The sequence below is a fragment of the Spermophilus citellus genome (genome assembly GCF_964194105.1).
Source record: "Spermophilus citellus genome assembly, chromosome: 6".
Taxonomy (NCBI): Eukaryota; Metazoa; Chordata; class Mammalia; order Rodentia; family Sciuridae; genus Spermophilus; species Spermophilus citellus.
In genome coordinates, this window is record NC_138187.1 from 22,233,708 (window position 1) to 22,261,698 (window position 27,991).

General features: G+C 48.8%; 2 protein-coding genes across 8 annotated transcripts; one reads left to right on the forward strand and one right to left on the reverse strand.

The window, feature by feature from the left end:
- The first annotated feature begins 3,847 nt into the window (after positions 1-3,847).
- KAT8 (lysine acetyltransferase 8) lies at positions 3,848-15,734 on the forward strand. Of its 2 annotated transcripts, XM_081299551.1 has the most exons (11): positions 3,848-4,082; positions 5,449-5,523; positions 5,601-5,776; positions 10,406-10,459; positions 10,556-10,720; positions 11,431-11,520; positions 14,303-14,443; positions 14,542-14,635; positions 14,720-14,870; positions 15,057-15,211; positions 15,541-15,734. In XM_081299551.1, exons 1-11 carry the CDS (start codon positions 3,872-3,874, stop codon positions 15,603-15,605), a joined length of 1,377 nt encoding a protein of 458 aa, XP_081155677.1. In that variant the 5' UTR covers positions 3,848-3,871; the 3' UTR covers positions 15,606-15,734. The 2 variants fall into 2 exon arrangements, with proteins under 2 accessions (XP_081155677.1, XP_081155678.1); XM_081299552.1 differs by having other exon boundaries at positions 14,542-14,870.
- A 20-nt stretch (positions 15,735-15,754) lies between these two features.
- On the reverse strand, positions 15,755-27,709 carry LOC308651950 (prostasin-like). 6 transcript variants are annotated; one of them, XM_081299542.1, is made up of 13 exons: positions 27,631-27,709; positions 26,049-26,298; positions 25,800-25,929; positions 25,165-25,421; positions 24,913-25,076; positions 24,309-24,546; positions 24,054-24,195; positions 23,475-23,740; positions 19,181-19,198; positions 17,636-17,798; positions 17,113-17,384; positions 16,858-17,024; positions 15,772-16,727 (listed from the first exon to the last, which is right to left on the reverse strand). In XM_081299542.1, exons 1-13 carry the CDS (start codon positions 27,673-27,675, stop codon positions 16,404-16,406), a joined length of 2,436 nt encoding a protein of 811 aa, XP_081155668.1. In that variant the 5' UTR covers positions 27,676-27,709; the 3' UTR covers positions 15,772-16,403. The 6 variants fall into 6 exon arrangements, with proteins under 6 accessions (XP_081155672.1, XP_081155671.1, XP_081155673.1 ...); XM_081299543.1 differs by lacking the exons at positions 23,475-23,740; positions 24,054-24,195 and having other exon boundaries at positions 15,763-16,727; XM_081299544.1 differs by lacking the exons at positions 24,913-25,076; positions 25,165-25,421; positions 25,800-25,929; positions 26,049-26,298; positions 27,631-27,709 and adding an exon at positions 24,793-24,892.
- Between the last annotated feature and the right edge of the window lie 282 nt (positions 27,710-27,991).

The following is a 27,991-nucleotide window of genomic DNA, read 5'->3' on the forward strand; positions in this document are numbered from 1 at the left end:
TTCTTGGGCCCTGTGTATGGGGAGGGTGGGCAAACTTTCATTTCTGTCCCCTTTCAGATTCCCTGAGATCTTGGGTTTAACTGGTTCATGTCCCAGTTTCTAACTGTTCTGAAACCTGGTAGACAGGAGTACAATTGGCCCCAAGTCTCCTGGTTTGATTTAGCAGGAGTGAGGGCAGCTTAACCAAAGATCTTTCATTCATCTCATTTAACAAGTGTTTCTGGGTCCCAGCCAATTTTGAAGGCCTAGGTAAATGCAGAGTTCTGACTCTTCCCTTCATGGAAGTCGCAGATTTTAGAGGTGAAGGTCACCAGACTGGGCAATCCCCAGAGCCACCTGATTCCTGTGCCTGAGTAAGGTTAAAAATACCACCTGCCAGCTGCATCTGTGGCTGCCAAGAAAGGAACACAAGGTTGTGTCCTGGCAGGTCTCAGCAGAGACTTGGTGCCCCACCACAGAGGAAGGTGGGGCCCTAGTAGCAAGGGTTAGGGACTTGGGAAAAAGGAAAGGACTCCAGATAATAAGAGGGCTCAGTGTTAGACTTGAGGCAGAACTTCCTGTGAGAAGAGTAACTCCAGTGAAGTCTCAGTTGGGAGCATCCTACCTCCTTTGTCAGGGAAGAAAGGCCGGAGAGGCTGCCTGGTGGGACTGGGGAAAAGAGTTGGACCTCTTTCTCTTGCCTTCACATTTGAGCCCTGACAGCTAATTTCCTGAGGCTGTAGGCCTATATCATCTCCTACCCCACAGGGTGATGGAGGTGGGAGACTGAGGGGAGACAGCAAGTGGCAGATGGTGGGAAACCACAATGCCTTGGTATGCTGAAATTCCTGCTGGCTGCAGAGCAAAAGGTGGAACTGGAGAGAGAGGCAGCAACCAAAAGGTGTAGGGCCTTGAAGCATAGGCTTTAACCTGGAGGCAGTAGGGATCCATTGGTGGGTTTTATGCTAGGAAGGGATGTTTTACTTTGGATTCCCTAAAAGCAGACCCTGAGAGGAGGATTTATGTCCAAGTGATTTGTAAAGAAAGTGTCTTCCAAAAGGGAGTAGGAGAGGCAGGAAAGAAGGGGAGAAACCAAGCAAGGATGTGATCTTGGGCTAAAGTCCAGGGCCAGGAAATTATGCCTTACGGTAAAAGTAAGAGAGTTAAGCTCCACTCATTAATTCCTCCACTTGATAGTTAATGGTTAAAGTCTGTTTTGGGAAGTGGGGGTAGGAAAGAATTTAAACTTGGGTTGAAAATTGTTTTCAGCTTTTTCAGGCAAGACTTCAGACAGTTGTCAAAGAGCCTCAGGTGTTAGCCTTTGGAAGGACAGTGCAGGTAATCTGGACATACAGAAATTAAAAAATCTCAGGATCTGGGCTGGGTGCAGTGGCACATGCCTATAATCCCAGTGACTTGAGGAGGCTGAGGCAAGAGGATCATAAGTTTAAGGCCTTTTTTTTTTTAAAAAAAAAAACAGGAATTGAACTTAGGGGCACTCAACCCCTGAGCCACATCCCCAGCCCTTTTTGTTTTTTATTTTGAGATAGGGCCTTGCTAAATTGCTGAGGCTGGCTTTGAACTCACAATCCTCCTGCCTCAGCCTCTTGAGCCGCTGGGATTACAGGCATGCGATGGTATAAGGCCAGTCCTAACAATATTATGAGACCTGTCTCAAAAAATTAAAAGGGCTGGAGATGTAGCACAGTGGCAAAGTGGCCCTGGATTCAATCCCCAGTAACAAAACACATAAACAAATTGCAGCCCTACAAAGCTCCAGAAGGAACAGTCAGATTTGCATCATTAATGGCCATTGGATTGGAGGAAGCATGGTGAAAAGGCTGATGCAGTGACCCTGATCAGAGATTTATAAAGCTTAGGCTAATCGTTAACTAGAAAGAACGTCATCTATAACTGAAGAAGTCAGGTGAAGTATTAAGTGAGGCATCAGTGAGGTAACAATTCTAAAGATAGGTTGGAATGGGAGAGAGCATTACAACTTGGTTCTTCCCCAACCTGACCCTTATTTTTTATTTTGAGGCAGGGTCTCACTAAGTGGCTGAGGCTGGCTTTGAACTTGTGATCCTCCTGCCTCAGCCATCCAGGATTACATTGGGATTACAGGTGTGCACCACTGCACCTAGCAACTCCTTCCTGACTCATTTCTTCTGTTTATGCTGCCAGACACTGAACTCTTACTACACCCCCAACTCCTTCATTTATTTCACAAAGGCTAAGTTAAAGCCATTCCCACTTCTGACCCTACAGACACCTCTTAGATTTTGCTTGTGCTGTAATCTCTGAGCCCCATCCTCAGACCCCAAGAATTCTACTCTTCTAAGAATTGTTTTGAAGTCCAGTAACTAAATTTTGTATCCAGGAACTTTCAAAGGATGGCTAAAGAGAATGTTCACTGAGTACCTACTCTGCCTAGCACTATACATTGTTATATGAGCTACCTCACACAGGTTTAGTCTGCTTGCCTCATGACAGAAGCCAATTAGTTGAGAGAAAATACCATTGTAAAGAACTTTTTTTTCTAATAAGTTAGCTGGCTGGAAGATGATAGAGATTCTTATCCCTAAAGAGACATCTTGCCAGGAAGCCAATTTAGAGGCAGTTCATATAGGAGATGGGTGATCACATACTGGTAGGCACCTTTTCGCAGGTGTAGGTTTATGGCCAAATCACCTAGTGTTTCTTAGTTCTGCAAATCTCAACAAACATCAGTAGCCGGTTGCAGTGGCACATGCCTGTAATCCCAGCAGCTTGGGAGGCGGAGACAGGAGGAATGTGAGTTCAAAGCCAGCCTCAGCAACTTAGTGGGGACCTCAAGCAAATCAGCAAGACTCTTGTCTCTAAATAAAATACAAAATAGGGCTGGGGATGTGGCTCAGTGGTCGAATGCCCCCTGATACTAAACAAAACAAGACAAAAGATCATTTTTTTTTCCCTAAGGCTATTGTTATTTATTCATTTGCCCACATGTAGTTCCTGCCTATTATACAACGATCAGGCTAGAGAGGGTAGCCCTTCTGCGGATCACCACTAGGATAATAGTAGAAAAAATACTTAAATTAATTACTGTGGAAGACCAGGGTCATGTGAAGCTAAATAAGCAGTCTGGCGCCAGATTAATGTTCGGCTTCATATACAGACAAGATGTTATGGTTTATACAGTTCTATATAGCTTAACCATACAGAGATATATACAAGCATGTATGTGTATATATCTATGTACACACATACACACATCGGTTTAAGTTTTGCCGATTCTCAGTGCATCTACATACTTGTCATATTACCCAAGGAGGTGCCAAACTCAAAAGATTCCTCAACTCATAGCCAAGACGCTCTTCATTGTATCCGCTGCCTTTATTTTGAAGCTACTTACTAACCCTGGAAACCCGTTCTTTCTCCACCTCAACTGTGTCTTTTTCCCACCTTGAACAAGAGAAGCAGTCTCTTCAATCTTCAAATATGAGGTGGCCGGTACTAAGCCTGCGCAACTGAGCCGCGCAGTGGGGGACTGCTAATTCCAGACTTAATCCCGAAGCTCCGCAACCGAAGAGACCGTTCTGGCTTCGTCCCATTAGTGAGGACAGCACCCCTGAAAACTGACACATTTTGGCAGCATTAGAGCCTTTTAAAAAATAACTGAGTCATCACATTAGGAAAAACTGTCACCTCACAGAAAATCAGGAACTCAGGCCCACCCTCACCACGGGCCTACGGACAGCAGCAGCGCAGCAGAGCAGGCCGCAGGAACCAATTAGTTTCTGCCACATCACAGACCCCACCTCCAGGCGCGAGGCTCCGCCCCCACGCACGGCTGACCCGGAGCTAAAAATCCTACGCGGCGCTACACTCTGGGGTCACTTCCGCCACCACCATGGCGGCACAGGGAGCTGCTGCAGCGGTTGCAGCAGCGACTTCGGGGGTCGTAGGGGAGAGCGAGCCCGGGCCCGGGGAGAATGCAGCGGTCGAGGGGACTGCCCCATCCCCGGGCCGCGTCTCTCCGCCGACGCCCGCGCGCGGCGAACCAGAAGTCACAGTGGAGATCGGAGAAACGTACCTGTGCCGGCGTCCAGATAGCACCTGGCGTGAGGGCGGGGCCCAGGGGCGGGCTGTGTGGTGGGCGTGATTTGAGAACTTACCCTCCTTAAAGCCTAGAGCCTGGGGGTTTTAGCTGTGGGGGGCGGGGCGGGGGCGGGGCTTTGAACTTCTAGGTAAGAACTCGGAGTTGCCGGGGTTGAGAAACTAGCCCAGTAATGGAGGCTGTCATTCTCTCATTATGCGTGTGCCTCCTACAAAGCCACCCGTAAGGGTATATCGAAGATCTTAGTATATACAGAACTCCTGTTCCACTTACTTGCTAAATATTAACCTTCATTTTCTTTTCTTGCGAACTCTGCTTCCACTGGTCTCTTGCCTCTGTCTTTCCCTTCTGTCTTCCCCTGTAGTAAAGAGGACCTTCCAGAACACCTTTTCCTTTGTGGTCTATAATCTTCTGTCATCTTCAAAATAAACTCCAACTTATTATTCGAGTGGCATTCATTTCTGTGTCCTCTCTGGTTTCTAGCCACCCCCCAAAAGGCCATTGCTAGACCAGAACATGCTATTGGCTACGAAAAACCATGTGCCTTTTAACACCCTGCTCTCTGTTTGGAATGTCTTCCCTTTCTCCTGTCATTCTTTTAGCTTGTATCTTTTGTCTTGCCATTCTTAACTGCCTTCAGGCAAAATGAGTTGTTCCCATCTGTATGTTCCTTCTACATTCTTTTCATACTTCAGTCATGGAATAGGTAACATAATGTTGTAATCCTCTGTTTGTGGACTCCTCCCCCATCAAACTGGGAACTTCTGGAGGGCAAGATCTCTTGTGATTCAGTGTTGTGTCCAGCAAAAATACAGTGTAGGACCAAACACCCAGTGGTTACTTTATTAATTGAATGTATGCTATTTGTGGGGCACTGCACTAAAAATTTTGGATGCATTAACTCTGAGGTGGGCACTATTATTCCTATTTCCACGTGAAGAAACTGAAGCTCGGGAAGTCAAGACAACTTGCTCAGTTACACTTAGCTAGGAAATGGGGAGCAAGAATTATAAAACTCAGGTTGTGTTAATGCTGTGCCAGCCCTCATGTCCCCCAAACAAATGAATTACTGAGTGTATACAGTAAAATGAACATTGAAATTTGGAGTCAGAGCTAAACTCAGTTAAGTATCAGTTCTTATCACTTTTCAAATCTATGACCCTGGGTAAGCCTCATTTTTTTTCCTCATCTGTAAAATAGGAATAACAGCTCCAACCTGGCTCACCTCAGGATTGTGAAGGGTATAAATGCAATGTTGGATGTGGACAGATGAATCTGGAAACTGCTAAAAACCTGAAAACTGCTCCACAATGTCTTGGATCCCTCTTGTTTTAACATTTCCTGACGATCCTAGCCTTTTTTCTTTACAGATTCTGCAGAAGTGATCCAGTCTCGAGTGAATGACCAGGAGGGCCGAGAGGAATTCTATGTACACTATGTGGGCTGTGAGTGCTTTGGGGCCTCTCGGCTTGGGTGGGAGGAGGAAGTGGCAGGACAATACCTTCATGGCCTATCCTAACAGTTAACAGGCGACTGGACGAATGGGTAGATAAGAACCGGCTGGCACTGACCAAGACAGTGAAGGATGCTGTACAGAAGAACTCGGAGAAGTACCTGAGTGAGCTGGCTGAGCAGCCTGAGCGCAAGATAACTCGAAACCAAAAACGCAAGCATGATGAGATCAACCACGTACAGAAGGTCCGGGCCCCTCCCGTTCCCCAGGACTCCAGTGGCCCAGCTGCTTCTGCCAGCTCCCTTGGGCCTCTTGAGTTCCAGTGCCAAAACCACAGCTACTTCCATTTCTTAAGTTCTTATAGTGAGTGTATCAGGAACTTCACCTGTCTAATTTACTCTTTATAGGTAGAAAACTGAGGCTCAGAAAGTGAAAGGGCTTGATTCCCACCTGACAGCAAGGAACTGGCAGAGTTGGGCCTGGAAGTCAGACTTCCTGCTCCCTCTTTCGAGGCCTCCTGTGGCTGTGTCATATTAGACAGAACAACTTGATGTCTAAAGGGAAGTAGGAGAATGAATCATATTGGACACCTGCCTATTGCCAAACACCATTCTAAATACATGTACAAGCTCATAAAATTCTTCCTGACAATTTACCACCACAGGAATAATTATTTCTTTCTGTAGATGAGGAAGCAGGCTCAGAGAGGTTAAGTAACATGCTCAAGGTCACACAGCTAGTAAAAAAGGGGCTGGAATTAGAATAATTATGCCATACATTGTTCTTTGAGCCAGAGTATTAGGTTTAAATATTTTAGTACATGATCTCACTGTTGTTTCACATTAACCCTTTGAGGTAAGCATTATTATTATACCCAGTGTACAGAAGAGGCACAGTTTAGAAACCCAGTTAGAAATTAAATCTGCTAACTAGATTGTCCCGCTTCAGAGCTCAAGTCCTTAACCATGGTTTGATACATACTAGAAACCCAGGTCATTTTCCTCTCAAACTTAGGTTTTTCTGGGATTTTTTATTTTTCCCCACCAAGCTAGACTTATCCCTGGGGGTTACTTTCCTTCCAGTCTGAGGCTCAGTTTGTGTGTGTCTTTCTTTCTCTGTGTGTGTGTGTGTGTGTGTGTGTATGTGTTGTTATAGTGGTAGTAGTAGTAGTACTGGGAATTTAACATGGGGCACTTTACCTCTGAGCTACATTCTTAGTCCTTTTTATTTTTTTATTTTGAGCCACGGTCTCCCTAAGTTGCCCAGGCTGACCTCAAACTTGTGATCCTCCTGCCTCAGCCTCCCATGTTGCTAGTATTACAGGCGTGTGCCACCGTGCCTGGCTGAGCCTCAGTTTCTTGACTTAAAAAATGACTACAAACAAGAGCAAGATTCATCAAGGTCTGATCAAGCAGTCGTTAGTTTCAACCTTCAGTTTCATCTTTCTGAGCACTTATGTGCTTTGCAGTGATGTTTTTCAAACTGGAGGTCAATCTAGTAGTAGATTGTAAACTCAATTCAGTAGGTGTGGCTAGCATTAAATTTTTTTTAATGGAAGAAAGAAGTAGGCTAAGAGAAAATATCAGAGTTCATTGCATGTTATTAAGGATGAGTATTGTTTCGAGAAGCTTTTGTTTCACATGTATATGTACATATACAAAAACATGTTGACAGGTTTATAGTGCCAACTATACCTCCTAGTATGGATTTGATGAAATTTAAAGTGCAGCCAGACCTGGTGGTACATGCATTTGAGTAGACTGAGGCAGGAAGATCATAAGTTCAAAGCCAGTTTCAGCAATTTAGCGAAGCCCTAAGCAGCTTAGTGAGATCCTGTCTCAGAAAATAAAAAGGACTGGGTATGTAGCTCAGTGGTTAAGCGCCCCTGAGTTAAATCCCTGATGCTCCCCCACCAAAAAAAAATTGAAGTTCCCTAACCTAGAAAACTCCTCCAGTTTAGGGTAGCACTATCCAATTGATTTCCTTTTATAATAGAAATATTCTACAGCTGTGCTCTTCAGTACAGGAGCTACCTTAGCTACATGTGGCTGTTGAATACTTAAAATATATTAGTATGACTAGGAGTTTTTTTTGTGTGGTAGGTACTGGGAAATCAAACCCAAGGCCTTGCACATGGTAGGCCATGTGCTCAAACCTACCTCCCCAGCCCTTTTTAATTTATATATTTGTACTGGGGATATTATACCAAGGGCCTCTACCACTGAGCTATATATCTAGCCCTTTTTATTTTTTGGTACCGGGGATTGAACCCAGGGTTGCTTAACCACTGAGCCACATCCCTAGCCCTTTTTTAAATTTTTTAAAATTTTGAGCCTCACTAAGTTGCTGAGGCTGGCTTTGAACTTGGGATCCTCCCTGGGATTATAGCCTGAATTTAAATATAAATAGTATATGTAGTGACTAGTGGCTACTCTATTGGACAGCACAGGTCTAAGATCCTATTATTTCCCCAACTAATTTGCATTGGACAGAGATATATCTCTAAGCTGGCAATCAGGGTGATAGTGGGCCAAGCTCTAGTGATAGTGGTTAATAAACCTCAGCACCCTAGCAAGGCACTAAGCACCTTAGCAAGACCCTATCTCAAAAATAAAAGGGCTGGGGATGTGGCTCAGTGGTTAAGTGTCCCTGGGTTCAATCCCCAGTAATCCCCGCCCTCCACCCTCCACCCCCACAAAAAAGGATGGGGTAATAAAATAATCAGCAAGTTAACAATTAGCAAGGTTCTTCAGAGCCTAATTAATGTTTAATTCTAAATAAATTGTAGCATTTAAGAAAAATAGTGTTTTTGTAGTCCTTTAATGCTATTGTAGAGATTATGCTTTGTGAAAATCGGGGAAATACATTTTAAAGAAACATGAGAAGGAATATCTTCCTTCAGTTTCAGTGGTCAGGCTTGAAATTGAACCAGAAACTTGGGCCCAACTCTGCTGAGTACTAATTTTGTGACCTTGCCTCTTTGTGCCTCAGTTTCTTCTTTTGTATAATGAGGCTAGTAAACATTCTTGTTTCAAAGCCTCACTGTGAAGATTAAATGAAATAATGTTCATGGAGTATTTGACACTTAGAATGAATAGCAGCTAGTTAGTCTCCAAGGGTAAGTGACCTCACCTCTCCCTGCCTGTTTACGACTCTGTGAAATTGGAAAAAGAATGCTCCATCAAAAGGCTGATTGAGTCCATATTAGCAAAATGCTTTGTAGAGGAGCATTCTAGGTAAAACAATGGCTACTTTCTCAACTATGGAGCAGATTTACTCTGTTATAGGCCATAGGCCTTCAAGGGTCTCCCTTGTCAGGCTGTGCTTGGTTTGTCCTTCAGAGTCAGGCCTAGGAACAGGATATGCTGTGTGACATAACTTTTAGTCTCTGCTTTCTTTTTATTGGGGGGATCAAAAACATATTGATCATATCTCTGTTCATCTGGTAAGACTGGGCTGCAGTGGGGGGAGGTTTGTGGCAGGGCACTTGGGATTGAACCCTGGAGTGCTTTACCACAAGCTACATCCCCAGCCATTTTTTTTATTTTGAGACAGCATCTCACTAAATTGCTGAGGCCGGTCTCAAAACTTGAGATCCTCCTGCTGCAACCCCTAAAGTCGCTGGATTACAGAGGTGCACCACCACACCTGGCTAGTTTTTGTTTTCTGGGGACTTAGAAAATAGGGAAAAACAAGGCAGGGAGAAGTTGGGGGGCTTGTGTTAACCACGTCTGACCTGGGAAGGAGGGGGTGTTAGGATATAGAAAAATCAAGTCTAAATAAATAAATAAATAAATCAAAGCCACATTAAAAAAAAAAGAAAAATCTAGTCAAGCTTCCTGGAGGGGATGGGAAGGATGTTGGGCCTTGAAGGAGAAGGAAAAAAGAAAACACTGTAAAAACAATTACACATGATAGCCCACAAAGCCCTGCTCTGTCATGCACTCACCTGACTCAGGCCCTGCCAGATTGAGGAAGTGCTTTCTGGCAGCTTGAAGACGAGGAAGGGCATCCTCAGGGAAGTAATCTTGTGCAAAAGCATGAAGGCCAGAAAAAGGGCTGTTGATATCTGTAGGTTTGAGGGGCTGAAATAGGCAAGGAATCTAAGGAGAACTAGTTAATTGTTCAGACCTGAAATGGTGGCAGTGACTGTTTGGAGTGAGACAGGGAGGAGAATTCCAGAGATGTCAAGGAGGTAGAGTTGGCATCCACCCTATTAGGAATTGGTCACCAATTGGATGCTAGACTTAAAAGGAGGGAGGAGTCCTAAGATCAGGCCCAGTTATTGTCTTGAACAGTTGGGCCAAGGGTGATGTTCCCAGTGGAAGGGAGATCTAGAAGGAGGAACACATTTGCTGAGAGGAATACTGAGGTTCTTTCTAGGCATCTGTGGGGAGGACCTTTGGGAACAGTCCCATGGACAGGAAGCTACTTGGGTCTGATGTTTAGGAAAGATGTCCAAGTATATTGAGGAATCTGTGACAGTTCTTATTTTCTACTTGGAAGATGAGATCCATTATTTCATCTGAATCACAACTTTGGGATAGTTGGGTTGTCTCATTATACAACTTTCAGTCCTTTCAACTCAGGGACTGAAACCAGGCCTCCTGATCCTATCCCTGTTCATCTGCAAAAGTTCCAAACTCAGGTATCAGTGTCATCTGAGATGTGTGGGTAGGTGGGTAGCTAGGAGAGGAGGAGCTTAGACCACCCAGCTACAGAACCAAGTAAAAAAGCTGGTATCATGGTTATTATTGTCATTTAGGAGATGAGTCTTGAAGACGATAGGGAAGCATTGTGGGTTCTGGGACAGGGCAGGGACAGCCTGACCACCACCTCTATCCACTGTTGTCCACTTTTCTTTCCTTGCCCAGACTTATGCAGAGATGGACCCCACAACAGCAGCCTTGGAGAAGGAGCATGAGGCGGTAAGCAGGGTCAGGACTCCTAACTGGGCACTCCCTGTCTTTGCTTCCTTGTCCTTGCTGAGCCACCTAGTGCCCCTATTCCCACCTTCTTTGCAGATCACCAAGGTGAAGTATGTGGACAAGATCCACATTGGGAACTATGAAATTGATGCCTGGTACTTCTCACCATTCCCTGAGGACTATGGGAAACAGCCCAAGCTCTGGCTCTGCGAGTATTGCCTCAAGTACATGAAATACGAGAAGAGTTACCGCTTCCATCTGGTGAGGCTGGGCTGCAGTGGGCAAAGAGGCAGGTGGGCATCAAGGCTGGGGGCAGTGAACTGAGCCTGCAGCATCAGGGAAGACAGGTCCAGAGGAGTCAAGTACAAGGAGGGGTTGCCTGAAGGGACCTGGATTCCAGGCCTGGCTTTGATGTTGCTGACATAGTGTGACCTTGGCCAGTTTTCTGCTTTTCTGTTGAATGTGAACAACAGTCTCTCAGATTCTTTGCCCTTTATTATGTTTACCAAGGCCAGCCCAGTACCAGGCTGCTCAGTGTAAAGGAGGAAACAGTCTGAGCAATTGAACATTGGGGTGTGGACAGGTGGGAAGAAGGGGCCATACTAAAAGTGGGACACTGTCATCACCAGCGTGGTGGAGTGTTTCCCAGAGCATGAAGTCTGAGGCAAATATATGTGGCTTAGGAAAACTTTGATAATGGATGAATGACCTCTAGAACCAGGCCAAGAGAAGCTTAAAAGCAGATATTTGAGTGAAACTTGAGCAAGCTGTTAGTCTCCCTTTGCCTCAGTTTCTTCATCTGTGAAATAGGGTCTATCTCTAAGGTTGCTGGGGAGGATACAGCTAGAGTATTAAGCAGAGGGTTTACAAATGGGGAAACAAAGTGCAGAGCCACACAGGTGGTGGGGTGGGAAGCACCTAGCAGAGAATTTATGGGTCTCAAGTCTGTGTTCCTTCATCTCTGTCCCCAGGGCCAATGTCAGTGGCGGCAGCCTCCAGGGAAGGAGATTTATCGAAAGAACAACATTTCTGTGTATGAAGTAGATGGCAAAGATCATAAGGTGAGCTGGTGGCTCAGAGCCAGTGGGGAGGTAGGGAAAGCTCGGGACACAGCCTAGATGATTCTCACTGCCACTGCCAGGTCCAGGGCTAGCCTCAAGGTGTGTGTTCATTGGGAATAGGACTGTGAAGTCTTACTTGGCCTGGCACTTGGCCTGTGGTTGGTGTGCAGTAAAACACATGTTCCCGTGATGCCAGCCTTGGGCCCATCTCCTTTCTGTCCCTGAGGATCTCTTTGATGGGGGTAGTTCAGGTTTGGGTAGTTCTGGAGCCCAGATTGGAGATTGTCTTGCCTGAGGCTGCTCTTAGACAGCTTTCTCTTTTGGTCTAAAGGAAAGGTGTTTGTTTTTGCCTGGGAGGGGACAGCTTTGTTTTGAGATTTCCTCCCTGAGAGCTCTGTGGCTAATGTTGGCTGTGTTCCTTGTTCTTAGCAGAATGACTTCAGTGGGGCAGGGAGTGGCCTTTAGGGCCTGCTCTCCATTGTTAAGAACATGGCCTTGGGGATGGGGTTGAAGCTCAGTGGTAGAGCACTTGCCTAGCATGTGTGAGGCACTGAGTTCTATTGTCAGCACCTCATATAAATAAACAAACCAACAAATAAATAACAACTAAAAAAAAAAAAAAAAGAACCCAGGGGATGGGATTGCCTTGCACTTGTGAGGCACTGGGTTCAATCCTCAGCACCACATAAAAATAAATAAAGGTATTGTGTCCATCTACAACTAAAAAATTATTATTAAAAAAAAAAAAACCTGGTCTTTGGCAGGGCATAGTGACACACACCTATAATCTGTTCCCAGCTGCTCAGGGGAGGTTGAGGTAGAAGGATCACAAGTTCAAGGCCAGCCTGAGCATCTTAGAAATCTGTACTTCAAAATAAAACACATAAAGAGCTGGGGATATTGCTCAGTGGTCAACCTGGAAAAGTTTCTTCAAATGTCCCGGTTTCCCTTGGAAGAACACTATATATGAGATGAAGAAGGCATGCTTCAAATTGCCCTGTCACTTCCTGGTTGACCTTAGACAAGTTACTTAACTTTGTTTTGTTCCCGTTTCCTCATCCATAAGACAAGAGTCATAATTATTTGCCTAATCAGCTTGTTAGTGGAATGAATGAGACCACAAATGTCAAGTATGTAGCGCAGTGCCTGGCATGCAGTTAGTAGATGCTTAGTAAACATGGGCCTTTGTTATTGTTGAGTAGTTGGGGAATACCTACACTGAGCCTGGCCCTGGCCTGCCTTGCTGAGCATTCATGGGTACAATGACAGAAAGGGCTCCCACTGGAGGTGTGGTATACTTTCCAGCTCTACCCTCTGCCAACTTTGAGGCCTCACGCAAATGCTTCCCTTCCCAGAGCTTCCCTTTTCTCCTAAGACAAGTGGGACTAGCAAGGCTGGCTCACACAATCATTAGGTCAAATGAAAGAGCGGATTTGAAGAGGTGTCATAAACCAGAGAGTCCACTTAGGCCATGGCATGAAGCCAACCTCAAGGTCCCATTGTCCCTCCTGATGCTGGCCTGCGTGGGTCTTTGGGTCTGTGCCAAGGAGTCTAGTCAGGTGAGGAGAGTGAGTGTGGACAGGCTGAGCTCGGCTTTATGGTCAAGTGCAGGGGCCCTCCACTTTGCAGATAGTTACCAGCATCATATTTAGATAGGTGCTGGGGGCCCAGCTATGAACAAGACAGAACTCGCATACCAGGCAAATTCCTGTCCTGGCACTCACCAGCCATGGAACCATAGGCTAGCCTCAGTTTCCTATTCTGAAACAAGTTAATGTCTATAAAGATTGAGCCAGATTATACATGTAAAACACCTGGCCTATATTTAGCACTCAAAAGTGGTGAGTTAATGATTAATCCAGCTCTGCCATTAACTTGTTGAGTGCTAATGACTGACTTCTCAGTTTCCTTATTTATCAGAAATTGACTCTAAGACTCCTTCCAGTTGTTTTTTTATTTGTTTGTTTTTGTTTTTTTTTTTTTTGTACTGGGGATTTAACCCAGGGCCCTTTACCACTGAGCTACATCTCCAGGCTGTTTTTATTTGAGACAAGTCTCATATGTTTAGGGCCTCGATAAATTGCTGAAGCTGGCCTCGAACTTGGGATCCTTCTGCCTCAGCCTCTGGAGTTCCTTGGATTACAGGACTGCACCACCATGCCTGGGCTCTTTCCAGTTTTTTTTTTTTTTTTTTTTTTTTGGTATCATAGATTGAACCCAGGGGCACTTAACCACTAAGCCACATCACTAGCCCTTATTTATTTATTTTTAATTTTTTTAGTCATAGTTGGACACAACACCTTTATTTATTTATTTATTTATTTTTATGTGGTGCTGAGGCTCGAACCCAGAAGCTCGCACGTGCTAGGCGAGTACTCTATTGCTGAGCCACAACCCTCGCCCCTCTAGCCCTTTTTATTTATTATCTTGAGATAGGGTCTCGCTAAGTTTCTGAGGCTGGTTTTGAACTTGGTATCCTCTTGCCTCAGCCTTCTGAGCTGCTAGGGGTTACACTATGCCTAGCTCTCCTTCCAGTTCTAAATACTACTCTTCTGGCCAGGTGCACACTTGTTGGGGAGGAGGCTGAGACAGGAGGATTGCAAGTTCAAGTCAGCCTCAGCCTACCAAATATGAGATTACAGGCATGCACCACTGCACCTGGCTATTGGCTTGCCCTTTGGAACCTGGCATGTACAGAACAACAAAGTGGCTGCTCATGCCCTTGCTGGTTGGGGGAATGGTACTTGCTCTCTGAACCTGTTTCCCCTCCCCGACCCCTCAGATTTATTGTCAGAACCTGTGTCTACTGGCCAAGCTTTTCCTGGACCATAAGACATTGTACTTCGATGTGGAGCCTTTCGTCTTTTACATCTTGACTGAGGTGGACAGGCAAGGGGCCCACATTGTCGGCTACTTCTCTAAGGTGCTGAATGACTAAACCCAGGTTGGGGGAGGGTGGGAAGTACAAACTGGAGCAGGGGCTGAGTTTCTCCAAAGGTCCTGAGCACCCATCCCCTGCAGGAGAAGGAGTCTCCAGATGGAAACAATGTGGCCTGCATCCTGACCCTGCCCCCCTACCAGCGCCGTGGCTATGGGAAGTTTCTCATTGCTTTCAGTGAGTGGCTCCTGTGGTGGTGGGGACAGAGAGGGGTTGCTAGGGTGGGCTGGATCCTCAGGATTCTTCTTCTCTTGTTATCAGGTTATGAGCTCTCCAAGCTAGAAAGCACAGTAGGATCCCCAGAGAAGCCACTCTCCGATTTGGGCAAACTGAGCTATCGAAGCTATTGGTCATGGGTCCTGCTAGAGATTCTGCGAGATTTCCGGGGCACACTGTCCATCAAGGACCTTAGGTGAGAGCCCTGGTCCCTAACCATGTTCAAGGCATGCTGCTGTCCACTGAGGACCTCGTAAGCAAGGCATCCTGGCATCCTCAAGGGAAAAGATTAGCCATAGATCCTGTCTCCTTGTCCTTTTTGCTATCCTAGGCAGACCCCATAAGACTTATCTCCATCATCTTCTCTAATGCTTTTCTGCAGTCAGATGACCAGTATCACCCAGAATGACATCATCAGTACTCTACAGTCCCTCAACATGGTCAAGTACTGGAAGGGCCAGCACGTGATCTGTGTCACACCCAAGCTGGTAGAGGAACACCTCAAAAGTGCCCAGTATAAGAAACCACCCATCACAGGTGTGTGGGGGGGGGCTTGCATGTGTGTGTGTGTGTGTGTGTGTGTGTGTGTGTGTGTGTGTGTGGTGGGGGTAGGTATAAGGACTGCTAGAAACCAATTCCTCCTTTCTGTTGTCACAAGATCCCAAACCAGTCAAACCAGCTTCCAGGACAGAAGCCTGGGGCAGGCTACTCATTCCTGGGTTTCCCTGCCCCCTCCCCAAAACTCAGGCTGCCCTTTTGTTCTCTCCTGGAGGAGGTGAAACCTGGCTTGGGCCCAGAGCGGGAGCAGCCGGGTGTGAGCAGGCCTGGCCCAGAGGCCCTGCTTCTCATGCCTCTTCTCCCCACAGTGGACTCTGTCTGCCTCAAATGGGCCCCCCCAAAGCACAAGCAAGTCAAACTCTCCAAGAAGTGAGCAGCCAGTGCCCCTGCTGCTGGATCTGTGCCTCCTTGCCCCTAGCCTGTAAATATGTACAGACCTGTTTTGTCCATTTTTAATAAAGTAAATTCTGCTGGTGGCTTTGGACTTTGGAAGTAGAAGAGAGAGGCCAAGAGTTGACATTCCTTATTTCACTTCATTCACAGCTAGTTGTGCTCAAAACATTTTACTCCTTCTTGCTCCTTTTAATCCCCCATCCCTGATCCCAAAGCCCCAGCCAGTTCCGGTGGGGGCTCAGTCCTCCGGAGTCCAGGATTCAGAGCTTAAGGGCAGCTTGGCAGCCAATGGGGAAAGATTGGGGCCTTTCCTGTCTCAAAGGCAAGCATGCCAGAAGACAGGAAGATGGCAAAGCAATGGGTTCATCAGGCAGGGAAGGTGGAGCACTAAAGCCTGAACTTCAGTGGCAGTCAGCTGGGTAGCTGCCCAGTCTTCCCAAAAGGTGGGAGTCAGGGCTCATTTTCATAGCTAAAGGTTCTTGGGAACTCCACAGGAGCCCAACCAATAAGCTGTGGATAATCAGTGGAGGCAGCCAAAGGTTTTGGCCAGTACTACAGACTGTAAAACCTTTGATCATCCCAAAGAGCAAATCCAGAAGAATGGGTTCAAAGATCAGGATGGTACCCTGGTCTCACACAGTCTTGGGAGGAAGGTGTGGCCAAGCCAGACTTCAGGCCCAAAGGTCACAAGGGGCCAGGTTCTCTCCTGGGAACAGGCATATGTTCTTGGTGTACTGCGTCAGTCCTGCAAGCAGGGTCAGCTTCCAGAGTGGGTAGCTTAGAGCTCATGCCAAGAGCAGAAGAGGCCCAGGATCAAGCCCAGCGGCAGCAGGTGAATAGGACCTAGCAAACTCTGTGCTGGGGCAGAATTGAAGGCTAGACTTTGGTTGCAGAGGTTGCCATCCGGCTGGGACTCTTGGATTTGGGGTACCACATGAGGCTGGAGTTTTGGCACTCTGGAGTGGATCCAGGAGGCATAGCTAGAAGTCAGAGTATACACACCAGGCCTGTTGGGGGCTCCACAGGCATCACCCCAGCTCACAATGCCGGCTAGGTACCAGAGGCCCTCCACAGGGCAGGAGAGTGGGCCTCCAGAATCACCCTGAGGAGAAAAACATACAACAGTTGTCAGGACCAGACTCTAGGCCTCCAGTCATCCATGCCAGCCCATCCAAACTTCACCTCCCAAGAGGCATTTGTCTCATTGCTTCTTCTGGGATCCCTGCACTTACTTGGCAGGCATCCTTGCCCCCATTCACATAGCCAGCACACAGCATGTCCTGCTGGATAAAGTGAGGCTCTTCAGGCTTGGCATCAATGTTGTATAGGCAATTACATGTCTCACGACTGATCAGTGGCACTTCAAGTTGCTGCAGTGGCCTGGGGACCTGGAGATTCACTGTGAGGCAAAAGATGTTTACCTAGGGGCTCCTACCCTGAGTCAGGCTCCCCTCCATACCTCTAGGCATATAGTGCCCCCACCTTACCTGAGGGAGCCACATGGCCCCATCCAGTGACTGTACAATGGAGGCCATTAGGGAAGGAAGCATTGGCTGCAGGGAGGCAGATGGGCCGGATATTGCGGGAGAATGTGATGGGTTGATTGAGGCGGAGCAGTGCAATGTCGCCCTCTGAGCCCTCCTGTTGGTAGGTGGGGTAGGTGATGATCTCTGCCACTCCGCGGACCACCATATCGGTGCTGTAGGAGTCTAGCTGGTGGGCCCCCAGCTTTATCTCATAATCAGTGTGATAGTGTTCCCTGCATGCAGAGGAACAAAGGCTTGGGACCCTGATCACTGTTGTCTGAATGGGATCCTAACCCAGAATCTGGTCCCAGACAGCATTTTTAAAGCCCAATTTGTCCTGTGACCTCCAAACCTCCCTTCACCTCTCACTGGTCTTTCAGACTTTGTTGATACCCAAGTACCCTAACCTCTGACCTGGATTGACCCGCTTACTTTGACATCCAGACCATTTTCTACTCCCCACCCTGCCCCATCCAAGTAGTACCTGGGGAAGCAGTGAGCAGCTGACAGCACCCACTGCTCAGACACAAGAGACCCGCCACACACATGGACGCCATCATAGTTGATGCTGACCTGCCAGGGCCACTGACCAGGAGTTGCACTGCTACCACCTGTGATGCGTGCTTGAACAACTACACCACAGGGGACTGCCAGGGAGAAAGGGAAAGGGAGGTCAGGACCTTCTAGGGCCCCCATGCCAGGTCCTTAGCCCTGCCATCCCAGGAGATCTGGTTTAGAGTTTGGGAAGTGGTTAAGTTCATGGTCAGCCACCACTTTGTTCCCGTGGTGGCTCTCCAGGTACGGGCACTTCTATTCCTTGCTATCAACTACCTGTTACCCAATTCAGGTCTCATGGCCATCTCCTTCCTCAAGCCTTCCTTCCTGCTTTCCATCTGTTCAACCCCTTAAAAATCTGAAGATCTTTATAAAGCACAAATCTGGCCAAGTCACTCGGGTTTCCAAAACCTTTTCATGGCTTAAGATACATTCCAGACCCTCCATGGCACTACCCTCCGCTCCAGCCATCCTGCACATTTCAGTCACTTGTTTTCTGGATCTCTGCTGAAACCCCGGGAGCTGTCTATCATCTACCCAGGCTGGGAAGACATTCACAGTTGAGAGCCTTTCCCCTCCTTGCTCTGCTTGGCTGTGGAGATCATTCAAAGGGCAGCCTCTCTGTCACCTGTGCTGACCCTGCCAGCTGAGTCAGGCATTACCTCTGTGCTCTTAGCTCTTAGGCCCCTGCCCAGGCTCAGTTGTTCTGGTGTCTATGATTCTTTCAATCACGGCAACCTGGGCATTCCTTAGGGACATTTCTATGTCCCTAATACTCAGCACAGTCCTAAGCACACAGTGAATATGGTTGAACAAATGAACAGAACTGGGGTCCCATGATGTGAACAGCTAGTGTCTGGGAACAGACCAGCCTTTCCCAAACTAAGGCCCCAGTATGGAGTTGGGCCCAGCTGCCCTTCACAGTCACTAGGAGCAGAGAAAACTGCCAGCCAGACTCCTCTGCTCCTTCATAATCATGACAATAGCTAGTACTTAGGGAGTGTTCCAGAAGGCCCAGATGGGGCTTGCATTTCCTTTATCACCTAGAAAGCTCACTACAGCCCCTGGATATGGAGATAGCTCCATTTTAGAGGTAAAGGAATGTGGCCAGTAAATATGAAGCTGAGGCTGAAAACCAGTCTGACTCAAAGCCAGTGTGTGTGCCTTCAAAAGACCCTGGATTTGTGTCCCTCAAAATGACCTTGAGTGCCCCACTTTTGGAGTCTGACATGGGTTTCAACAGAGTTCTACAACTCGCTGGCTGTATACCCTTAAACAAGTCACTGCTTCTCTGTATCTAAGATTTTTTAATCCATAAAGTGAAGGCTATATGCGCCACTCACAGAGCTATTGGGAGATTTAAGATAACGTGGTGAGACAGTCCAGCAGAGGGTCAGGCCCTCCTCAGACCCACTGGGGAATATGAAGCCATGTCCCTTTCCTTCCCCCTCTTCTATTTCCCAGAAAGCCTTACCTTCAGTCCGGTCAGCTCCTGGAGAAAAAAAGAAAGAGGGAGGGGTAAGCAGGAAACTCAGAGATCCAAGACCCATTAGCACCTGCCACTTCTCTGGAGGACTGGCCCCTTTCCTAGGAGAGCCAATACCAAAAGGAGAGGGAAGCCAGCTCCAGAGAGGCCTGGGATTCTCAAGCCCAGGATAAGGACTATTCACCTGAGAAGGATTACGTTTGCTCCCTCTTAGGCATGATCCCTTCCCATGCCCCACTCACATGTACTTACCCATCCCCGTTTGGAATAATCCAAGAAAAAGCAAAAAGGCCATAGCTTCCAGTTGCCCAGGTCCTGGGCCTGCCCTCTGGCCCATGGCCCAGGATGACAGCCCCTGGGGGAAACACCAGGCACGAAAAGAAAGGAACTTAGGGCTGGTTTTGGCAGGATCTAAAACCAGGCTCAGAAGTAAGGAATCCCAGAATCCAGGTTGGGGAGGTGGATCAGGTGTCCAAGTCAGGCTTTTGAAACAGGGAACAGCCAAAGTTGTGAGACGCCTGGGATTTCCGCAGCTACCAACGTGGTGGATGTGTCTCTGTCACAGCCTGGTCATGCAGAGACCGCTTCAGAGAGGTGCCTCCTTAGGGCAAGGCACCTGCCTGCTGGCCCCTCCCTTAGCCCCGCCTTCTTGGTTTAGCTCTGCTGGCTGTATTTGCCTCGGAGATCTGGAATCTTTTCAGATATCTAGGCTGTGTGAGGGTTAGGGTGAGGCTCCCTAGCTCAAGGGCAGCCCGAGGCAAGGCCTGCAATCCCAATGGCTGGCCAACTATCCCCAGGTTTCTCAGTCCTTCAGACCAGTTATGCTCCCCAGGCCTAAGGAGGGAGGAGCCTCCCTCCTTCCTTAGGCCTGGTATTTTAACCTCGGACACTGGGGTCTGCCCTGGGCCAGGGCCATTCCAGGCCTTTTCTCTAAACCCTCAGACTTCCTGCCGGTGGTGACTATGACTGGCCTTGCCAATCATCCCACAGGTATTTACTAACTACCTACTGTGTGATGGACAAAAATGGGGACTGGCGTGAGTGCCCAGTAGCTGGAAAGGTCCTTCTTGGAAATGCCTTGAGAACCGAGACCTATGGGGGTTAAGCAAAGTGTTTTTTTTTTTTAATATTTATGTTTTAGTTTTAGGTGGACACCATATCTTTATTTTTACATTTATGTGGTGCTGAGGATCAAACCCAGTACCTCCTGCATGCTAGGCAAGCACTCTACCACAACCCCAGCCCCTAAGCAAATTTGTTAACAAGGCAAGTATGGAAAAATTTCTCAAGTGGGGCATGCAGGTGGCTGAGGTTCAGGGAAAGAAGACTGGTGTGACTGGAGTGGGGGTCAGGCACATCCTCTGTGAGTGTGAATCTATAGCACTTGGAATATAGGTTGGACTCATGACTGAGGAAAAGCAGACCCTCATGGGGTGTGGTGATGTATGCCTATAATCCTGTCGACTCTAGAGGCTGAAACAGGAGGATTGCGAGTTCGAGGCCAGCCTCAGAAACTTAGAGAGGTCCTAAGCAATTTAGCAAGGCCCTATCTCAAAAAATAAAAAGCAGGGTGTGGTGGTGCACACCTTTAAATCCCAGTGGCTGAGGCAGGAGGATTGCAAGTTCAAAATCAGTCTCAGCAAATTTAGCGAGACCCTGTCTCAAAATAAAATAGTCCTTTTTAGACTAGTGGTGTGGTTCAATGGTGAAGCACTCCTGGGTTCAATCCCCAGTACCTGAATAAATAAATAAATAGGACTAGGGATGTAGCTCAGTGGTAAAGTATACATCCCTTGGTTCGATCCGTAGTACCAAAAGAAAAACAGACCCTACTAGTTCCCAACCCTCTTTCCAGAAGACTGGATGCCCAGGCTGGTGGTCAAAGAATTCCTGGAGTGGGTGAGCGTGTGTGTGTGTGTGTGGGGGGGGCGCTGGATTGGGAAGAGGTCAAAACTGGGGAGGAGAGGGTAAGACACTGGGAGTTGTGGGAGGCTTTAAGTAGAGGATGGGCATGTTCAGTGTTTCTGGGGGTGGCATGTGGGTAGCTGACTGGGTTTAAAGAACAGATGGGAATGTACTTCCCTGTAGAGGACCTGGGGAATATTTTATGTTATATCTAGCAGCTAAGAATAAGCCCGGTCCTTTAAGAACCTTTGCCCTTCTCAAGCTCCCAGTGAGAATCTCCACCTTTCCTCTGAGTCCTGCCAACCCCCCTTTTTCTTGCGGGGGGGGGGGGGACTGGGGATTAAACTTAGGTACACTCAACCACTGAGCCACATTCCCAGCCCTTTTTTTTTTTTTTTTTTTTAATTTAGAGACAGGGTCTCCACTGAGTTGCTTAGCACTTCGTTTTCATTTCTTTGGTACCAAGGATTGAACTCAGGGGTACTTGACCATTGAGCCACACTCCCAGCCCTATTTTGCATTGTGTTTAGAGACAGGGTCTCCCTGAGTTGCTTAGCACCTCACTGCTGCTGAGGCTGGCTTTGAACTCACGATTCTCTTGTCTCAGCCTCCCAAGCTGCTGCGAGTACAGATGTGCACCACTGTGCCCGCTCTGCCAACCCCTCTTGCATTATCTGCCTACTCAACTAGAGTTTTTGTGGCCCTAGCTCCAGGAGTGACCCCTCTGCCACCCATATCATCTGACTTCTCCTCAGGTCCCTATTTTCCCATTTTCTATGCTCATAGCTCACTTTCTTTATAACCCTCTCCTGATCCCCAGCCAGGGGTGTTTCCCACTCGACTGTGAACATACATGGACTTATATATCAGACTCCAATTGCACCATGACTTGGTAGTTAGCAGGGAATATGGTTGAATTAATTCAGGGATGTACATTAGTCAGGGATGAGGTAGTAGAATTTACATAAAAGGGGCCCAAATCCTAGGGGCACTGAGCATGGATATACAAGTGGTTATAACCCTGTATAAGGGTTGTCTGTGTGCTGGGGTCGTCTGTATGCTGGGGACTGGAGATGAACGCTTTGAGGCATCATTCATCAGTGTATGTATTAGGGGCTGGCTCTCCTACCCTAAGTCTGTCCAACTCTAGCAGGGCCTCAAGGCACTGTCTAGGGCCAAAATATGCTGCAGGTGCTAGGGACACTAATTCCACAGGGGAGGTGACACACAATCAGCTGGCCACCTAAACTCCCCCGCCCTGGGGAAGGAATGAGGGAACAGCTGCCACGTTATCAGGGACACATTTCCTGGGCGCCGGAGATGTGACTCAACTGATGCCCGTAGAGGGAGGAGCCCTATTCCTGTGTTTCCCTCTTAGCCCAGTTGCTCTCAGCCCCTCAGCCTGCCCCTAGTGATGTCACAGGCCACATGTCTGTGTTTACACCTTTATTGTCTGCTCCTCTGCCACCCCCAAGGATTCCTGGGCCCAAAATAGCACTGAGGCCCAATTATCCAAAGCTGCTGCAGTCTAGATAGATAGGCCCTCTCCAGGCCTGGGAGAGCATTAGCAGGTTAGACTACATTCCAGGCATGCTGAGTGGTGGGAAGAGAAGGGGAAGTGGCTCATGAAGCAAGGTCCTCTCAATCCTGGATCAGGGGAGTCAGTAACAGCAGGATCAAAGCAGCAGCCTTAGGGGAGCTTGAGGCCCCTGCCATGTCTGGGGGACAGAGGTCACTGCCTGTAGCGGGCCAATATGGGGAGCCACTAGAGGGTAGGAAGTGGGCCTCCGCCACTGTTTGGGAGATCCAGGCTTCTTCAGGGCCAATGGCTGCAAACAGCTCCTGACTCCCTCGGACAGCCATGCCCATGAGAACCCAAGAGCCTCCCTCAGTCTGGCATAGGAGGGGAGGTGCTGAGGTCACCTGCAGAGTTGAAGCCAAGAACAAATGGATCTGTTATCCTTCCTCCTGGTCCACTGCACCTTCCCTTGGGTCCAGCCACAAAGCACTATTGGTCTCTACCCTTAGGAATCCTGGCCTCTGGTCTCTCCAAGGTCCAGCTAGGAAGTACTGCTTCTTCCCATTTGGGGTCCAACCCCCAAGAATTCTAATCCTGGTCTCTCCAGGTTCCAGCATCCCAATACTCCTTCCCCCGACCAGGATGCCCAGGTCCCTGTACCTCACACCTGTCTTCTTGCCCTTCTGCATATAGGACACAGAAAGTCCCAGGGGGCAGAATGCCCTGATAGAGGCAGTGACAGAGCCGTGGTGTCAAGATGGAGACAGCAGTAGCTATAGGGACTAGAGAGAAGAAAGAGGGTCGTCCCAGGGTTCTGGCCTCCAGTCACTCCTCATTCCCATGATCCAGGGCTCTCACCTCGGTCCTGGGGATCCTTCCAGCCCAGCACCCAGCAGCTGGCCCCTGGGGGAACACCCCCTGGGTGAAGGCAGATGGGCAGGGCTGAAGGGGAAGGCTCTACCCGGGAGCTCAGCTCCAGGAGGGCCAGAGGGGGCCCAAGTCCCAAGTGCCGGGGCAGGCGAATGCTGATGACCAACCGGGATACCTGGCGGCCGTGTGGGAGGGGACTGGCCCCTGCCCTGCCCAGATACACTTCAATGTGGGGCACTGTTGTAGAGCCTAGCCTGTTGGAAGAAGGACTAGTGTCACCTTCTGGTTCCTCTCATTGCTGGTAAAGTCCTTTCCAGCCCAGGGGTAAGGGAAGAATGGTTATGTCACTAACTCCTTCATTATTCCTCTTTCCAAATCTCTCTTCTATCTTAAAACATCTCACACAAAAAATCCAAACCCAACCAAACTGACAATAAAAATCTCTCAAAGTAGCTTCCCTGTGCTGTAAGAGCCCTAAAAGGAAAACATCCCGCTATTGTAAGAATCCTTTGGATCATCTCTCATTTTTTCCCTCCAGCCTCTTACCTAGAGATGAGGGAGACCCACCTAAGGACACAATGAGTGGCTGCCAGGACCCAGCCTGGGGCCACGAGGATCCCAGTGCAGACTCGATCCCCAGCCACATGCACCTCTGCCAGCCAGGGCCATAGCATTCCCTTCTGAGCTGCCTCAGGTCGCAGGCCACAGGCTAGGGAGAAGAAGTGGCCACCTAAGTATGAGTTCCACAGGTGATCTCTGAAGCCTCTCTCATAGATATAAGCACCTCCCGGAACTCCAAAGCCCCAAGGGTCCCCTGCTCACCACCATGCTCTGTGTGTGGGGGACAGGTCTGGGTCTCAGTCTCCTCCCCATCAGGGCCCCAGTCCCAGGCTAGCTGTTCCTCCAGGTAGGCTCCCCGAGTTACATGGCTGATCCATGGGCTATGGGTCTGCAGTGGGGAGAAGGCTCGGGGACGGAGACAGGTACTGGAGAAGTCTCCAATTCCAGCCAGGAACCAGGTCCCCTCCTCCCGACACATAAGGCTCCAATGAGAGTCATTCTGCAGTAAGAGTAAGGTGTGTTAATAGCATACATGTTTTGATCCTGTAGAGAACATCAGCATTCTGGGGGCTTTCCGGAACCCCAGATTCTCCATTCGGAAACATAACAAGTCCCACCTCTTCCAAACTAGATTCTAGTACTAATTTGTGTAAGAATTCAGCCCTCACTTTAGGATTCTCCTTAAACTTTGGGGTAGACAGAAACCCCAACACCTGCTCAGAGTCCGCCCCAACCCCCTCCCTACCACCCAGGATCCGGCTCTGCCCCCACTTGGATCCCATTCTCCTCTTAGCCAGGCTTCCTGTGCTTGTGCCAGATCCCTCGGTCTCTCCCTGGGTCCACAGACTCCGCCCTTGTCGCTCACCCAGCAGCGGCCCGGCTCCTCCTCCTCCTGGTAGGAGGGGCAGAGTTGGTGAGGTGACTGTCCCGGCAGCGGCACGGACGCCCCCTTGTGGCCATACAGACAGTGACACCACCAGCCACCTAACAACTCGGCCTCAAACTGTGCGCTGGGGCCAAGCGCCGGTTCTGGGAGGGGAAAAAGCAGGAATCTTGTGCTGTGGCCGAGTCTGTCCCCGCTCTGCCCCGCCCCAACCAGCGCCAGACTCCTGCGCACCCCCGCGGCCCCAGCGAGCCAGGCGGCAGCGGCTCCCAGGCAGGAAGTAGTGTTCCGGGTAGGGTAAGCACACGGCGCGCGGGCCTGAGCTCAGGTTCACGGGCGCGTCCAGCTGCAACAGCGCCAGGTCTGAGGCGTCGTCCCACGTAGCGTTCTCGTGCGGTACGAAGCGCGACACCCGCTCCGAGCGCGGACGTGAGGGCAGCAGTACCCGCCAGGAGTCGAGGTCGCGGGGTGGGTTATCAGAGGTGATCGAGCTGCGGGATGGAGACGCTGGGGACGTGCGCATATCCCGCACAGACGGCTGGAAACCGCGCACCCCAGACTTTGATTTTATCTCCAGGCTAGAATCCCTCTTCCAAACAGGAACCATAGCCCCACCCCAGTTCGAAACGTCTTCTCAGACTCCCGCATGCTGGATCGGACATACACTACCCTCTACCCCTCCCAGCTAGATTAGGACCCCTCTTTATGAGCTGAATCCTACACCTTGGAATCTGATCCCGCGCTCCAGTTTGCAGCCCCACCACCCTCCACCCTCCACACCCGGCACAAAAGGCTGAACCAACTAGATGGAGTCTCATGCGGATGGATGGAGAGGCAAGAATCTCCCTGTGCTGTGGATTCTCACTCACTCCAGAAAGCAGCTGGCAGGTGCCAAGACCCAGCTTTCTGACACTAGCGTTCCATGGCAGGGTCTGGATCCTGGCACTGTAACTTGGGCCTCCCAGGGCCAGACCCCTGGTCGCCGAGCCTTGCCGCACTCTGAGGAGTGAGAGACCAGGGTTAGGGAGGCTTCAGAGCCCTACTTAACTCCAGCAGTCTTCACCCCAACTCAAATCTCCCAGGTCTCCAACTCCCATCCAGGGCTCCTTCCCCCTCACCTGGCAGGGCAGTGGTGCAGTTCTCCTCCCTGGATTCCCAGGGGCCTGTCTGGGATTCCTGGGGCTGGTTGGGAAAGGCAGGCCCAGGCTCCAAACCCATCACCTGTTCCCGGATCCATGTCTCATAGGGAGCCACAGCAGTGAAGACTCCAGGGCGGTTCCTCCTTCCACAGCCAAAGCCAAAGCTAGTGATTCCTGCCTGGAACCAGCGGCCGCCTTCCTCACAGACCAAGGGTCCCCCAGAGTCACCCTAATAATAGGTGATTTGTGTCGGGGGACCAGCCCAAGGATGCACTGGCTTTTTCTGGCGGGTGGCAAAGGTTCTCCACCTTTTATTGGCCTTACTCAGCCCCTTCTAGAAATCTCCAGTGGCTGTCCCTTGTTCTCTGTATTCCCTACATCTCTAAAGAAAAGAAAGCCTTGTAAAACAAAGACTGAGCAGCCACAGCCCAGAGCACCAAATTAACCCATTAAAGACCACACAAGAACAGGGGCAGTGGTGCAAGCCTGTAATCCCAGCAGCGGCAGCAGGCTGGCAGAAGGATTTTGAGTTCAAAGCCAGCTTCAGCAAAAGTGAGGCATTAAAAAACTCAGCCAGACCCTGTCTCTACATAAAATACAAAATAGGACTGGGGATGTGGCTCAGTGGTCAAGTGCTCCTGAGTTCAATCCCCGGTACCCCCACCCACACCCCAAAAAAACCCACACAAGAGAACCCTGAAGATCTCATTCAGAGTCGAATGATTCTTGTCTAACAAATAATCCAAATAAACCCTTGTCTTTGATTTCTAAGTTCACTCAATTTATTTCTTTGCTTTTTGTTTCTTTGTGGTGCTGGGGCTAGAACTCAGGGCCTAACAAATGCTAAGCATTCACTCTGCCACTGAGCCCCCACCCAGTTGTTAAAAAAGTAAATAAAAAATACCAGCATTAAGGAGGAAGATGCTGTTAGAAACAGGCAATCTGTCTATTCAGTAAAATGGGACAGATGGAAAGCAAAAAGGATGAAGAATTACAATGAGCAGACACTGGGGTCATTGGATGCTGGAGCATTGCCCCTAATGTATCTCTGTAACCCAGGTCAGGGTCAGCATCTCTGTGGCCTAAGGATATTTGTTTGTTTTTGGTGCTGGGATTTTTGTTTTTGGTGTTCTACCACTGAGGTACAACCCCATCCTATTCTATTTTTCATTATTAGAGTCTTGCTAAATTGCTGGGCCTAAAACTTGTGTTCCTCCTGCCTCAGCCTCCCAAGTGCTGGGAATCTTTTTTTTTTTTCTTGTTTTTAGGGACTAACCCTAACCCTAACCCTAACCCTGAGCTACTGGGATTACTGGCTGTACCACTGTGCCTGGCAAAAATTTTTTTTTTTTTTTTTTTGGAAGTACTGGGGATTGAATGCAGGGCGTTGTACCTGCTAGGCATGTGGTCTATCACTGAACTATACCTCCACCCTAATTCCATAGGCAATCTTGCCCGCTTTTTGCAGAAGAGGCTCAGAGAAATATTTGTCTATTGCTTAGCTGCTTCCTACAGGTTAGGGATCTGGTTCTGCCAGGTAGGTGCAGGGTCCTTTCCTCACCTGGCAGGTGTCCCTCCGTCCCTCTGGGTAGCCAGCACACAGCATCCCTGGCAATAGCTGGAAAGTGAGGTTGAAGGGGCCAGGCTGGCTGTAGAGACACTGACAGGCGGCCTCTCCCAGAAGCCTTAGCTCCACTTCCTGTAGCACCCAGGGGAGAGGCAGAGGGTCTGGGGGCAGAAGCAGAGAGCAGATACTGTGAGGTAGGTATAGAGCACCCAGTTCCCCAGGGCTGTTTTGTCTCCTCCAGTTACCTCTGGTCATCAAGATCCCCATGGCACCCTGGCCTACCACATTCACCACATCTTATCATGCTTCTCTTCCCATGTTCTCATCTCAGGCATAGCCTCAGCAAGCATCCAGT

Excerpts from the sequence above, each read along its gene's own strand:
- LOC308651950 (XM_081299542.1), bottom strand. The coding sequence starts at position 27,675 with ATGCTGTGTGCTGGCTACCCAGAGGGACGGAGGGACACCTGCCAG. Across the intron at positions 17,385-17,635 it reads GCTGCTCACTGCTTCCCCAG|GGAACACTATCACACTGATT; the intron begins GTACTACTTGGA and ends CTCTGCATGCAG. Across the intron at positions 16,728-16,857 it reads GGGGCAAGGATGCCTGCCAA|GGTGATTCTGGAGGCCCACT; the intron begins GTAAGTGCAGGG and ends TTTTCTCCTCAG.
- KAT8 (XM_081299552.1), top strand. The coding sequence starts at position 3,872 with ATGGCGGCACAGGGAGCTGCTGCAGCGGTTGCAGCAGCGACTTCGGGG. Across the intron at positions 5,777-10,405 it reads AGATCAACCACGTACAGAAG|ACTTATGCAGAGATGGACCC; the intron begins GTCCGGGCCCCT and ends TTCCTTGCCCAG. Across the intron at positions 10,460-10,555 it reads TGGAGAAGGAGCATGAGGCG|ATCACCAAGGTGAAGTATGT; the intron begins GTAAGCAGGGTC and ends CCTTCTTTGCAG.